Source organism: Bos grunniens, chromosome 8 (assembly GCF_055505025.1).
Source record: "Bos grunniens cultivar Pamir isolate PY7600 chromosome 8, Bosgru_T2T1.0, whole genome shotgun sequence".
Classification (NCBI taxonomy): domain Eukaryota; kingdom Metazoa; phylum Chordata; class Mammalia; order Artiodactyla; family Bovidae; genus Bos; species Bos grunniens.
The window spans coordinates 59,366,387-59,381,241 of NC_141172.1; the positions used below are offsets into that span (position 1 = coordinate 59,366,387).

General features: G+C 41.4%; 1 protein-coding gene across 2 annotated transcripts in view; it reads left to right on the top strand.

The window, feature by feature from the left end:
• The window catches only part of MELK (maternal embryonic leucine zipper kinase), a 73,142-nt gene that overhangs the window by 16,181 nt on the left and 42,106 nt on the right, over positions 1 to 14,855 (top strand). For both annotated transcript variants that reach the window (XM_086415910.1, XM_086415911.1), the window contains exon 8: positions 1,444 to 1,542. In XM_086415910.1, coding sequence (XP_086272036.1) covers positions 1,444 to 1,542 — 99 coding nt within the window. The remainder of the gene's footprint in view (positions 1 to 1,443; positions 1,543 to 14,855) is intronic.

Here is a 14,855-nt window from a genome sequence, read left to right on the forward strand (position 1 = left end):
TAGCCTCGTATAGGGTGAGATTTGTGCTGAGTTTTTTCGTTTGTTTTTTCTCTGATGGGCAAGGCTGAGTGAGGTGGTAATCCTGTCTGCTGATGACTGGGTTTGTATTTTTGTTTTGTTTGTTGTTTAGATGTGCTACTGGCGGTTGGGTGATGCCAAGTTTTGTATTCTTATATTCAAGTGGTTTCCTTTGTGTGAGTTCTCACTATTTGATACTCCCAAGGGTTAGTTCTCTGGTAGTCTAGGGTCTTGGGGTCAGTGCTTCCACTCCAAAGGCTCAGGGCTTGATCTCTTCCTTTCCTTTTTCTTTCTTCCTGGTCACTCTGCTCCAGCCCCACTGGCCTCTGCTGTTCCACCTCTATGCCTGTTGCTCCCTCTGCCACAGGAAAGAATCTTCTTTCCTGTCCTCTTAGCTTGCTTGATTTTTCTCCTTAGCACTGTTACCACCCGGCAGAACAGCTGTCTCTCTCCCGCTCCCCCACCCAATAGAGCTTCAGTGCTTTCTCCACTTCTGCTCATAGTATGGTACCTAATACAGTTTTCCCACCCGTGCCTCTCCTGCATAGCCTCTTTACCTTAATTTTAACATCCCAGTCAGGTATGCCATGCCACCAAGACTCAATTTATAGATGAAGCATTTGACATCTTTCAGGCATAAATGGTTAATTTTTGACCTCCTACAACTTGGAAGAAGAATCAGTTGTTCACTTGAAAGTACGCTGTTCACCCAGGGTTTCCTTGTTGAGTCCTAATAATATGATGTGATTTGGTAGGCAGGACTAGGTGTGAGATTGGTGTTATTTAGTATAAAAATTAAAGTTTTTCCAAGGCTCAAATGAGGGTAGGAACTGTGACTTCTCAGCCAGTGGTCGAATGGCTATCTTACGTAAAGGTTAACTCATTTCTGGGATTTTGAGATTTGTAGGGCTATTTGTACTGGCAGGCTAATTTCTAGCCTGATCCTTGAAAAGTCATTTGTTGAACTTTACTAAGGTTTCTCTACATAGAGAGGACTTTACAGTGCAGCTTAGTCACATTTGCAGGTTATCAGTAGTAAATTTTAAAACTTGTTTTGATTTTCTCATGCATGTTTACATAATCCTCATATGTAATAAACCCTCAGTAGCACTATAGTTTTCTCTTTCAGAATCAGAGACTTAGCCTCATCTTCTTCCTTATCATGCCCAATCCAGCCAACTGGAAAAGATTTTCTATTAAGCATTGGCAGGGAGTGCACTGAACTGGAAGTCAAGAGACCTGCCTGGGTGGCCTGCCGTTGGCTGGGTGACTTTGGATGAGCCTTCCTTTTCTGGGCTTCACACTATAGAATGAGCTGGTTGAACTGGATGATCTCTGAGTTCTTTTCCAGCTCTGTAAAGATTCTGTGTACTGCTATTTTGAAATGTGTTCTGATTTTTTGTCTTTTGATTTTTTTCTCCTCAGGCAGATGTTTGGAGCATGGGCATACTCTTATATGTACTTATGTGTGGCTTTCTACCATTTGATGACGATAATGTCATGGCTTTGTACAAAAAGATTATGGTGAGTATTACAAGGCATAGAATTTCATTGTGAGAGTTTATTATACTGCAAACTATATGCTTCTATTTATAAAAGTACAGAAACAGGCAGAAGTAATCTATGCTATTAGAAGTAAGGATAGTGGTTACTCTTTGGAGGTGGATAGTGACGGAGAAGGCAATGGCACCCTACTCCAGTACTCTTGCCTCGAAAATCCCATGGACGGAGGAGCCTGGTGGGCTGCCGTCTATGGGGTCGCTACGAGTCGGACATGACTGAGCGACTTCACTTTCACTTTTCACTTTCATGTATTGGAGAAGGAAATGGCAACCCACTCCAGTGTTCTTGCCTGGAGAATCCCAGGGACGGGGGAGCCTGGTGGGCTGCCGTCTATGGAATCGCACAGAGTCGGGCACGACTGAAGTGACTTAGCAGCAGCAGCAGTGACCGAGAGACATGTTTGGTTTTTGATCTGAATGCTGATTATACTTATGTATTCAGTTTTTGAAAATTTATCAAGATATACCCTATGATAGATGTCCTTTTCTATATGTATATTATACTTCTTCAATAAGAAGCTTAACAAAACAAAAACAAATGGGAAAGTAAACATGTAAGCTGATTTTCCTGGTAAGAATTTTTATTTTGTATCCTGAAATGATGCCTTAGTAAGTTGCTGTGTTAAATCACATTTTTCTTTTGAGTTATGTTAAACCGAGAGAAGCCTTTTTTTTGAAGGTAAAATTGGCTTTAAGGTATAATACAACCACAATGAAGAGTGTTGTAAGTTTTGTTAAAATCGTATATGTTAGAGATAGTAGATCTGAGATTATGGGGCAGTGGAGGGTGACTACTTAAGGGTAAAGGGTTTCTTTTTGGGTTGATGAAAACATTATAGAAGTGGTGATGATTACACAACTTGGTGAATTATGAAGGACCACTGAAGTGTATACTTTAAAAGTGAATTTTATGTTATATGAACTATATTCAATTTAAAAAATAAGAAATCACATGGGAAGGAAAGTAGTAGAATTCTTTTTTAATGAGTTATATTCAAAGCACGCTAACAAAAGAAGACAGGTAAAGAGGAAGAGCACCACATTGTGTCCATAGCAAACCAAGGTCAGACCAGCAGAGCAGCTTCTCAGTGCAGCTGGAATTCCGTTCTGTTTAACAAATATTTCCTGATGGTCTTCTTTGAGATACTGAAAAGCATGAACAAAGATCTATGAAACTTGGTCATTTTCCCCCAGGGCCAGATTTCTTGCTGGAGACAGATATATGGCTATCTGAAAAGGGGAAAAGCATACATATACATGTATCCATTTTCCCTTCAAACCCCTTCCATCCAGGCTGCCACATAACATTGAGCAGAATTCCCTGTGCTGTACAGTAGGTCCTTGTTGGTTATCCATTTTAAATATAGCAGGGTGTACATGACCATCCCAAACTCCTTAACGTGTATATGTGGCTGAGTCCCTTCACCGTTCACCTGAAACTGTCACAACATTGTTAATCGGCTATACCCCAATGCAAAATAAAACACTCAAAAGAATAAAGTGAAAATAAAAAGGGGAAAGGGTGAGGGATGCCATTTTATAACAGGTATAAGTGAAGTTAATGCAGGAGTGGATGTGGGATTTGGGAGAACATCTTATAGGAAGTGAGGTTTGAGCTGGGCTTTGAAAGGTAAGAAGCACTTGAGAAAGGCATGTGGGAGAGAGCGTGTCTGGTGGACAGTATCAGCAAAGGCATAATGGGAGTGGCATGGGCAGAAATGATCAGAAGTTTTCTGTGTCTGAACCGTTAGGTCTGTAACTCCCTTTTGTAGAGGGGCTGCCTACATCAGCTCCTGTTTCTGGGAAGTAGCACACAGGGTTGCAAGTGGCAGAGGCAGTTGGCTCATTGCCTGCTCTATAGAACAACCGAGGCTAAGGGCACAGAGTCCAGTCACAGAGTTATTTATTTGGCTTAATAGTTTTTCCTGTATCCCACCCTGGAAAACGCTTTAAAAATCAGTGCCAAAGCTACAAGAGTAGTTTTGGAAAGTGATGAAGTTGTAGTAGTTCCGGTTTCTTGAAGGCTAAGGAGCTCTGATCCTGCAGGGTTAAAGAGAAGTGGTGTTAGCAGTAGCTGCTGCTCATGTTTTGGGAAACTGTGAGCACGTGTGCTTCTCCCTGGAGAGGGGGATGGATGGGGCAGTGGGCTGGAGCCTGCCAGGGTAGCCAAGACAGCACGTGTTTCTCGCCATCCCTTCTCACGAAGCCTCCTCTAAACTTTGCGGGGTAGCAGTTACTGCCTTGTCTCTACTCGCAATGCTGCCTGGGACAGCAGTCCCTGGCCTCACAGAGCCACAGCGCCCTGGTTAACAGCAGGATACAAGGAGAACAGTGTTGAGATCCCTTTGTAGCTTCAGCTTTAGTTAACACATGTGGGAAGGCTTGGTCTTTGGGCAGCTCACGGACAATTTCCCAGTTATACTTTTGAAAAATACTTGGTTGACCTCTTGAGTTATTCCCATTTTTTGCTACTTTTTCTTTAAAGTAGTACTCTGTTTTTTGTTCCGAAAATAACTTTAGTATTATAAGCTGCTAATATGTTTTACCATACTCTTTTTAGGGGTTGGGGGTACTCCATGCTAAAGAAATAAACTGACAGACAAATTTCTCCAAACATGAAGAAAGATGGATCTGTTAGGTGTTAATAGCATGAAATCTTAAACCTTCTAGAATTTTAGAAAGCCAATGTGGGGACACAGGGTCCTAGAGTTCTCCTCTCTGCTTCTTGTTTCATATTTATTTATTTATTTTACACAAAATTCACATTTTATTTAGGTTGAAATAAACTATACAAAATTGATTTTCTTCACCAAAAATAACAGCAATATTTTCTTGTTTCATATTTAAATTTTCACTAAAACCTCTCTCTCCCTGGCTGTGTCCACGTAATCACTCTCAGGGTGGGGGAAGCCTTAGCTATGGACTTAGTGCGCTGGTTTACAACCCTGGTAGCACAACAGCATCACTTGGGGTGCTTTAAAAAACATCAGGTCCAACCCCCAGAGAAGTTAAATCAGAATCTTATTGATATTTTAAAAATCTAGGATCTCTACTTTCTGCCTGTGGACTTCGGCAAATTACTCAGCCTCTCTGTATGTCAGCTTCTTCATCTGTAAAATAGGGGATAGTATTCATAGCACAGGGTTGTCAGGATTAAATGTGTTAGTTCATTTAGTGTAATGCTCAATAAATGTTAGCTATTATGACTGACATACATTTCTAAATTTGGTTTGCCAATATTTTGTCTAGGACTTAAAATTTGTTCAGGGATGAATAGGTAGTTTTCCTTTCTAGAACTCTTTTGGTTTTTTTTGGCTTCAAGATTTTACTAGCCACATAAAGTTAATTGGGACTATTCTTCCTTTTACTGTTTGTGTGTGTGTGAGTGTGGAGAGGCAGTTTAAGCTTGGAATTTTTGGGTGTTATGGAATATGCTTGAAAATCCGTGTCCAACAGTGACTTCTTTATGGGAAGATTTAAAAATAGTTAGATCCCTTTACTTTACTGAAAGCTCTCCAGTGGCTTCTTTCCCATTTTACTCAAGCCAGAGTGTAAGCTGTAGGCATCATCCTAGGTGAACTTGCTTTCCATTATCTCAGTGTCCTCATTGCTTACTCATCTTAGGATGAAATTCTTAAACCTTAAACAGTTTCTGAACACCTGTCTGTGCCAGGCACTTTTCTAGATGCTTGGGATATGTCATTCGGTTCGGTTCAGTCGCTCAGTCATGTCTGACTCTTTGCGACCCCATGAATTGCAGCACGCCGGGCCTCCCTGTCCATCACCAACTCCCGGAGTTCACCCAGACTCACGTCCATCGAGTCAGTGATGCCATCCAGCCATCTCATCCTCTGTCATCCCCTTCCCCTCTTGCCCCCAATCCCTCCCAGCATCAGAGTCTTTTCCAATGAATCAACTCTTCGCATGAGGTGGCCAAAGTACTGGAGTTTCAGCTTTAGCATCATTCCTTCCAAAGAAATCCCAGGGCTGATCTCCTTCAGAATGGACTGGTTGGATGTCCTTGCAGTCCAAGGGACTCTCAAGAGTCTTCTCCAACACCACAGTTCAAAAGCATCAATTCTTTGGCGCTCAGCCTTCGATATGTCATTATATGTGAGTAAAACAGATGGAAGGTCCCTGCCCCCATGGAGTTTATATTACAGTGGCAGGGAAAAAAATACTGATAGTGGTAGAAAGAGATAATAGGTATAATAAATAAATTATATTAAAAGATGATCAAGTTCCCTGGTGGCTCAGACACTAAAAGTGTCTGCCTACAATGTGGGAGACCCAGGTTCAATCCCTGGAGCGAGACGATCCCCTGGAGAAGGAAATAGCAACCCACTCCAGTACTCTTGCCTGGAAAATCCCAAGGATGGAGAAGCCTGGTAGGCTACAGTCCATGGAGTCACAAAGAGTCAGACACGAGTGAGCCACTTCACTTTCCCTTTCATGTGCTTTAGAAAGAAGAAAAAATTGAGCAGGGTAAAGAGGAATCAGGAGAATAGATGGAGAGGTGTGAAGGGAAAAAGAAGGGCTGGTTGCATTCAGTTCAGTTCAGTTGCTCAGTCGTGTCCGACTCTTTGTGACCCCATGAACCGCAGCACGCCAGGCCTCCCTGTCCATCACCAACTGCCAGAGTCTACCCAAACCCATATCCATTGAGTTGGTGATGCCGTCCAACCATCTCATCCTCTGTCATCCCCTTCTCCTCCTGCCCTCAATCTTTCCCAGCATCAGGGTCTTTTCAAATGAGTCAGCTCTTTGCATCAGGTGGCCAAAGTATTGGAGTTTCAGCTTCAACATCAGTCCTTCCAATGAACACCCAGGACTGATCTCCTTTAGGATGGACTGGTTGGATCTCCTTGCAGTCTCAGGGACTCTCAAGAGTCTTCTCTAACACCACAGTTCAAAAGAATCAATTCTTCTGCACTCACCTTTCTTTGTAGTCCAACTCTTACATCCATCCATGACTACTGGAAAAACCATAGCCTTGACTAGACGCACTGGTCATAACAAACACCCTCTTTCAACAACACAAGAGAAGACTCTATACCTGGACATCACCAGATGGTCAACACCGAAATCAGATTGATTATATTCTTTGCAGCCAAAGATGGAAAAGCTCTATACAGTCAGCAAAAACAAGACCAGGAGCTGACTGTGGCTCAGACCATGAACTCCTTATTGCCAAATTCAGACTGAAATTGAAGAAAGTAGGGAAAACCACTAGACTATTCAGGTATGACCTAAATCAAATCCCTTATGATTATACAGTGGAAGTGAGAAATAGATTTAAGGGCCTAGATCTGATAGATAGAGTGCCTGATGAACTATGGAATGAGGTTCGTGACATTGTACAGGAGACAGGGATCAAGACCATCCCATGGAAAAGAAATGCAAAAAAGCAAAATGGCTGTCTGGGGAGGCCTTACAAATAGCTGTGAAAAGAAGAGAAGTGAAAAGCAAAGGAGAAAAGGAAAGATATAAACATCTGAATGCAGAGTTCCAAAGAATAGCAAGAGGAGATAAGAAAGCCTTCTTCAGCGATCAATGCAAAGAAATAGAGGAAAACAACAGAATGGGAAAGACTAGAGATATCTTCAAGAAAATCAGAGATACCAAGGGAACATTTCATGCAAAGATGGGCTCGATAAAGGACAGAAATGGTATAGACCTAACAGAAGCAGAAGATATTAAGAAGAGATGGCAAGAATACACAGAAGAACTGTACAAAAAAGATCTTCACGACCCAGATAATCACGATGGTGTGATCACTCACCTAGAGCCAGACATCCTGGAATGTGAAGTCAAGTGGGCCTTAGAAAGCATCACTACAAACAAAGCTAGTGGAGGTGATGGAATTCCAGTTGAGCTATTCCAAATCCTGAAAGATGATGCTGTGAACGTGCTGCACTCAATATGCCAGCAAATTTGGAAGACTCAGCAGTGGCCACAGGACTGGAAAAGGTCAGTTTTCATTCCAATCCCAAAGAAAGGCAATGCCAAAGAATGCTCAAACTATTGTACAATTGCACTCATCTCACATGCTAGTAAAGTAATGCTCAAAATTCTCCAAGCCAGGCTTCAGCAATATGTGAACCGTGAACTTCCTGATGTTCAAGCTGGTTTTAGAAAAGGCAGAGGAACCAGACATCAGATTGCCAACATCTGCTGGATCATGGAAAAAGCAAGAGAGTTCCAGAAAAACATCTATTTCTGCTTTGTTGACTATGCCAAAGCCTTTGACTGTGTGGATCACAATAAACTGTGGAAAATTCCGAAAGAGATGGGAATACCAGACCACCTGATCTGCCTCTTGAGAAATTTGTATGCAGGTCAGGAAGCAAGAGTTAGAACTGGACATGAAACAACAGACTGGTTCCAAATAGGAAAAGGAGTACGTCAAGGCTGTATATTGTCACCCTGTTTATTTAACTTATATGCAGAGTACATCATGAGAAATGCTGGACTGGAAGAAACACAAGCTAGAATCAAGATTGCCGGGAGAAATCTCAATAACTTCAGATATGCAGATGACACCACCCTTATGGCAGAAAGTGAAGAGGAACTCAAAAGCCTCTTGATGAAAGTGAAAGTGGAGAGTGAAAAAGTTGGCTTAAAGCTCAACATTCAGAAAACGAAGATCATGGCATCCAGTCCCATCACTTCATGGGAAATAGATGGGGAAACAGTGGAAACAATGTCAGACTTTATTTTTCTGGGCTCCAAAACACTGCAGATGGTGGCTGCAGCCATGAAATTAAAAGACGCTTACTCCTTGGAAGGAAAGTCAATGACCAACCTAGATAGCATATTCAAAAGCAGAGACATTACTTTGCCAACAAAGGTCCATCTAGTCAAGGCTATGGTTTTTCCTTTGGTCATGTATGGATGTGAGAGTTGGACTGTGAAGAAGGCTGAGCGCCAAAGAATTGATGCTTTTGAACTGTGGTGTTGGAGAAGACTCTTTGAGAGTCCCTTGGACTGCAAGGAGATCCAACCAGTCCATTCTGAAGGAGATCAGCCCTGGGATTTCTTTGGAAGGAATGATGCTAAAGCTGAAACTCCAGTACTTTGGCCACCTCATGCGAAGAGTTGACTCATTGGAAAAGACTCTGATGCTGGGAGGGATTGGGGGCAAGAGGGAAAGGGGACGACAGAGGATGAGATGGCTGGATGGCATCACTGACTCGATGGACGTGAGTCTGGGTGAACTCCGGGAGTTGGTGATGGACAGGGAGGCCTGGCATGCTGCAATTCATGGGGTCACAAAGAGTCAGACACGACTGAGCGACTGATCTGATCTGATCTGATCTGACTACACAGACCTTTGTTGACAAAGTAATGTCTCTGGTTTTTAATATGCTGTCTAGGTTGGTCAGAACTTTCCTTCCAAGGAGTAAGCGTCTTAATTTCATGGCTGCAATTACCATCTGCAGTGATTTTGTAATCCCCCAAAATAAAGTCAGCCACTGTTTCCATTGTTTCCCCATCTATTTGCCATGAAGTGATGGGACCGGATGCCATGATCCTGGTTGCATTATTAAATATTAAATAAGGTAGTCAGAGGTGAGATTTAATCAAGGTTTGGTTAGAAGGAGGTGAGAATGTCAGTCAGGTGGTCATCAGGCAGAGAATATTTCAGTCGAGAAAGCAGAGCAAAGGCTAGTAGGTAGAAGGATGCCTGGGGAGTCAAGGGAGAGCAGAGGGCCCGTGCCACCCGAGCGGAGTAAAGTAGGAGAGCCACAGAAACGAAGTCTCAGAGGCTTGGAGCTCCAACTGCCTTGGGCTCTGTAGCTTTCAAAGATTCTGGCTTTTTCTCTTAAGTGAGATAGGGAACCACCAGAGGGTTCTGAGCAGAAAACAGACATGGTCTTGTTCAGATTTTATCAAGACCACAGTGGCTACTGTGTGGAGATCGGCTATAAGGAGCAAAGAGGAGAGCCAGGGAGATGAGTGAGGGGAATGTGGTAGTGATTTTCAGACGAGATGGTAGCCATTGAGGTAGTGAGAAGTGGTTGGATTCTAGGTGTCTTTTTTTTTTTTTAGTTATTTTTAAATGAACACAGAGTAAAACAAAAATTTTATGTGTAACAACTCTACAGATTTTAACACAGAGAGATTCATGTAGCCACCTCCATAGTCAGGATATATGTTTAGACTAATCTGTTGTCTTTTGAAGGTATTGCTAGTGTAATTTGCTGATGGATGGGATGAGGGGAGTAACCTGAGCAACTAGAAAGTTGGAATTGCCATCAACTGAGATGGAGAAGATTCCTGGTAGAGTACGGATGATAAGGAGTTCAGTTTTGAGCATAACGAATGTGTCTATTTTGTCTAAATTTTTTAGTTTATTGGCATAATGTTGTTTATTTAACCCCTTACAAAGTGTATATCAGATTTTTATGTATTTTTTATAGATTATACTATATAAGGAGTCTTTTATTTTATCTCTTTATGCTACCCCTTTCCCAGTTTTGTCATACAGATGGTAGCATACCACAAACACTGTTCTCTGTCTTATCTTCTAATGGTATGTGTTGGAAATCATACCATTTCATACCCAGTCAGAACTTTTCATAGAATTTTTTTTTCTTTTTAAAAATAATTTTAATTGGAGGCTAATTACTTTACAATATTGTGGTGGTTTTTGCCATACATTCACATGAATCAGCCATGGGTGTACATGTGTTCCCCATCCTGACCCACCCTCCCACCTCCCTCCCCATCCCATCTCTCAGAGTCATCCCAGTGCACCAGCCCTGAGCACCCTGTCTCATGCATTGAACCTGGGCTGGCGATCTGTTTCACATATGATAATATACATGTTTCAATGCTATTCTCTCAAATCATCCCACCCTCGCCTTCTCCCACAGAGTCCAAAATTATGTTCTTTACATCTGTGTCTCTTTTGCTATCTCTCATATAGGGTCATCATTACCATATTTCTAAATTCCATATATTCATAGAATTCACTTCATAGAATTTCAGTGTATTGTACTTTATCTAAACCAGCCTTAATTTATGTACCTTAATTTAAATTATGTACTTTAATTTATCTGAAATATAAATTAAAAAAATTTTAAAGATAAATTATATAACCTTAATTTATCTAAACAATCCTAGATTAATGGGTATTTAAGTAGTTTCTAAGTAGTCATTTTGTACATTGTGCATATATCTATAAGAAAATTCCTTAAAGAGTTAGGGGTCAGTTGTTGTTCAGTTGCTCAGTCATGTCTCACTCTTTTGCGACCCCATGGACTACAGCATGCCAGGCTTCTCTGTCCTTTACCAACTCCCAAAGTTTGCTCAAACTCATGTCCATTGAAGTCGGTGATGCCATCCAACCATCTCATCCTCTGTCCTCCCCTTCTCCTCCTGCCCTCAATCTTTCCCAGCATCAGGGTCTTTTCCAGTGAGTCAGCTCTTTGCATCAGGTGGCCAGAGTATTGCAGTTTCAGCTTCAACATCAGTCCTTCCAATGAATATTCAGGGTTGATTTCCTTTAGGATTGACTGGTTTAATCTCCTTCAGTCCAAGGGACTCTTAAGAGTCTTCTCCAGCACCACAGTTCGAAGGTATCAACTCTTTGGTGCTAAGCCTTTTTTGTTGTCCAGCTCTTACATCCGTACATGACTACTGGAAAAACCATAGCTTTGACTATACAGACCTTTGTTGGCGAAGTAATGTCTCTGTTTTTTAATACTCTGTCTAGGTTTGTCGTTGCTTTTCTTCCAAGGAGCAGGCTTTTTTAATTTCATAGGTGCAGTCCCCATCCACAGTGATTGTGGAGCCCAAGAAAGTAAAAGTCCGTCACTGTTTCCATCGTTTCCCATCTATTTGCCATGAAGTGATGGGACCAGATGCCATGGTCTTAGTTTTTTTGAAGGTTGAGTTTTATTTTAAGCCAGTGTTTTTGCTCTCCTCTTTCACCTTCATCAAGAGGCTCTTCAGTTCCTCTTTGCTTTCTGTCATAAGTGTGTCATCTGCATATCTGAGGTTATTGAAATATCTCCCTGCAATCTTGATTCCAGCTTGTGCTTCATCCAGCCTGGCGTTTCACATGATGTAGTCTGCATATAAGTTAAATAAATAAAGTGACAATATACAGCCTTTACATACTCCTTTCCCAATTTTGAACCAGTCTGTTGTTCCATATCCAGTTCTAACTGTTGCTTCTTGACCTGCATACAGGTTTTACAGGAGGCAGGTCAGGTGGTCTGATATTCCCATCTCTTTAAGAATTTTCAATAGTTTTTTGTGATCCACACAGTCAAAACTTGGATCTAACACCTACAAATTTAGTACTAACATACAAATTTCAATGTTCTCTACTTTTATTTATTTATTGAATGCACTAGTGGATTCTGGGTGAATCCTTTGGGAGAGAGGGCTTACTTTAAGATAACATAAAAGTGTTATATCCTAATAGTAGATGTTAGATCCAAGTTTTGATATTTGGGGTAAATCAAATATTTCTGCCATGCAATGAGTAGAAAATATCTAATTCTTATTCAATAGAGATTTAGCCTTCCTAATTAATATTATTTACTAATATTAAATTAATATTTAAATTAATACTAATATTTAAATTAATATTATTTACTAATACTGTATATTCTTTGTTTCTCTTACTCTGAATTTCATTTTTTAGTTTTTCATGTATTTGCAAGTTGAAAATTGATTCAAATTAGGACTTTTATGCATTATTGTGGAATTTAATTTCACACATTATAGATTTTGAAATTTATTGTAATCTTGGCTCAGAACTATTGTTCCGAGTCACAGTGTAATACAGTCTGCTGGTTGAATCTAATTAAGGTGTCGTATCACTTGCATGCAGTATGTATCTTTGCCTAGAATGTTCTAAAATTCCTCAGTTGGGAATAGCACTTCCCTCAGTCCTTGGTTTGATTGAAAAACCCAGCAGTATTTGACACACTGTATGTAACTCTTGTTTAAAAGGCAGACTTTGTTTAGCTTTTGTGTTTTTTGACTATTTTAACCAAAATGCTAAACTGCAGTTTCCAGCATGGTTACTAATAGACTGAGTGTTAATCTTATTAATGTCATCTCTGTTCATTCCCTATCACTGCATTTTCAAAGACAAGCATGACTGTACTCCAGGTCTGGGTACACAAACATTAAGGAAATATAACTAATTTAGTAAATGAAAGTTGAGTAGCTTGAAAGTAAAATTGCTTTCTAACAAGTATGGTTTATAATTTTAGGAAATGAGCAAGTTATCTCTTTATGAGATAATACTTTAGAATTACAGAGCTGACTCCAGGACTATTATGTGTTGGAGAGATCACCTGCCTTTCTTAGTACTGTATGGAAAAGGAACAATTCCAAGCTCACCGATATTCCCAGGATTATCTTGCTTACTAGCACACAGATCTTTTTTCCTTCCTCCCAATTGGTTTCACCCTCTATTACCTGTTTCTTGCTCTCATTTGCAAGGTCAGCTCTTCAGTAAACAAGAATTCTCCAAAGACTGGATATAAACCAAGGTTAAGGGGCACAGGCTTGGTTGACACAGGGCCTTTTGTGGAGGTGCTCTTCCCCAGCGAAATTGTTCCTTTCAGGCCTTTGTTGTTTGACCATTTATAGATACATACTTTCAGTAGTTAAAGATGGAACCTTTCTCCCTACTTCTAGGTATCCTTAGACTTTCCAGCACAGTACTGTACAATGAGTATTAAATCTTTCTTTACTATCTCTGCCCCTTTATTGCTCTGTCACAGTGTTTCTCAACTTTGGCACCACTGACATTTTGAACTGTATAATTCTTTGTAGTGGGGGACTGTCCTGTACATTGTGGGGTGTTTAGCAGTATCCCTGGCCTTTACCCACTAGATGCCAGGAGCGGCCTCCAAATCATGACAATCAAAAATGTCTCCTGACACTGCCAGATGTCCCCTGGGGGACAAAATCACCCTCGGTTGAGAACCAGTGCCTTATAACATTGAATAGGTATTTGATTTCCCTGGCTGAGACACAGTTTCCTCACCTGTGTGATGTGGTTGGTAATCCCTGCCCACCGCACGGGGTAAAATATGTATACAAGTGCTTCGTGTGTTTTTGAGTACTGTGTACAAATGAGTGGTTGGGGTAGGCCTGGCAGCAGAACTCAGCTCTGGACTCTATTTCAGTTAGAGGATGAAGCTGAGAATGTTAGGTCACGGTGCTGGGGCACCGGCTTCGTGCTTCCTTTGTTGATGGTGTTCTACAGAGCTGTTCTGTCCAAATAAGGAAAGTGGGTGGGTGATGTGAGCAGGACTTGACTAGCTGATTTGTTCTTACCAAGTAATCCTGAGATCCTGAGGCAGCTGTGATGGGGCAAAGCACTACTGAGAGGGCAGGTGCATCCTCAGAATGACTCTAGCCGTTTTTACTGTACTGAATATTTAGCACCCTGGCACATATGGCTTTGGCCGCCATGCCATCTTTGGTCTGCCCTATCTCTCTGCACTTTGTAGCCCTATCTCCCACTTATTTTTATTTCAGATTGAATAAACATTTATTGCCTCTTGTGCAGGCCACTTTGCCAAGTGCTTTCCCATACATCCTCTTTTATTCCTTTTAGTGGAATAATCCCACATACAGTAATGCCCTGTAAGTAGCATCACTGTACTTGTTTCACAGACAGTAACAGTAGTAATAGTAGTGAAGGCAGCCTTAATAGTACAAACTAGAAGGCAATGGCAACCCACTCCAGTACTCTTGCCTGGAAAATCCCATGGACGGAGGAGCCTGGTAGGCTGCAGTCCATGGGGTTGCTAAGAGTTGGACATGGCTGAGAGACTTCACTTTCACTTTTCACTTTCATGCATTGGAGAAGGAAATGGCAACCCACTCCAGTGTTCTTGCCTGGAGAATCCCAGGGACGGGGGAGTCTGGTGGGCTTCTGTCTATGGGGTCGCACAGAGTGGGACAGACTGAAGCAACTTAGCAGCAGCAGCAGCAGATACTGAGTTCTTAATTCTGTGCCTAACCCTGTGCTAAGTGCTTTTTATGTATTAAATCACTGACTGCTAGCAGCAGTTTATGGAGTTGATACTATTATTGTATTTCTTTTCCAGATGAGGCAACTGAGGCACAGCGAGGTTACATAGCCCATCCACACAGCTAGTAAGTGGTAGGTCCTACATTTGGATATAGACAGTTTGTCTCCAGAGCTTACTCTTAGGAAACAGGGTCAGAAAAATGACATAACTTGTACAGGTTCAAGGAGCAGATAAGACGCAGACTGGGATTCAAATACAG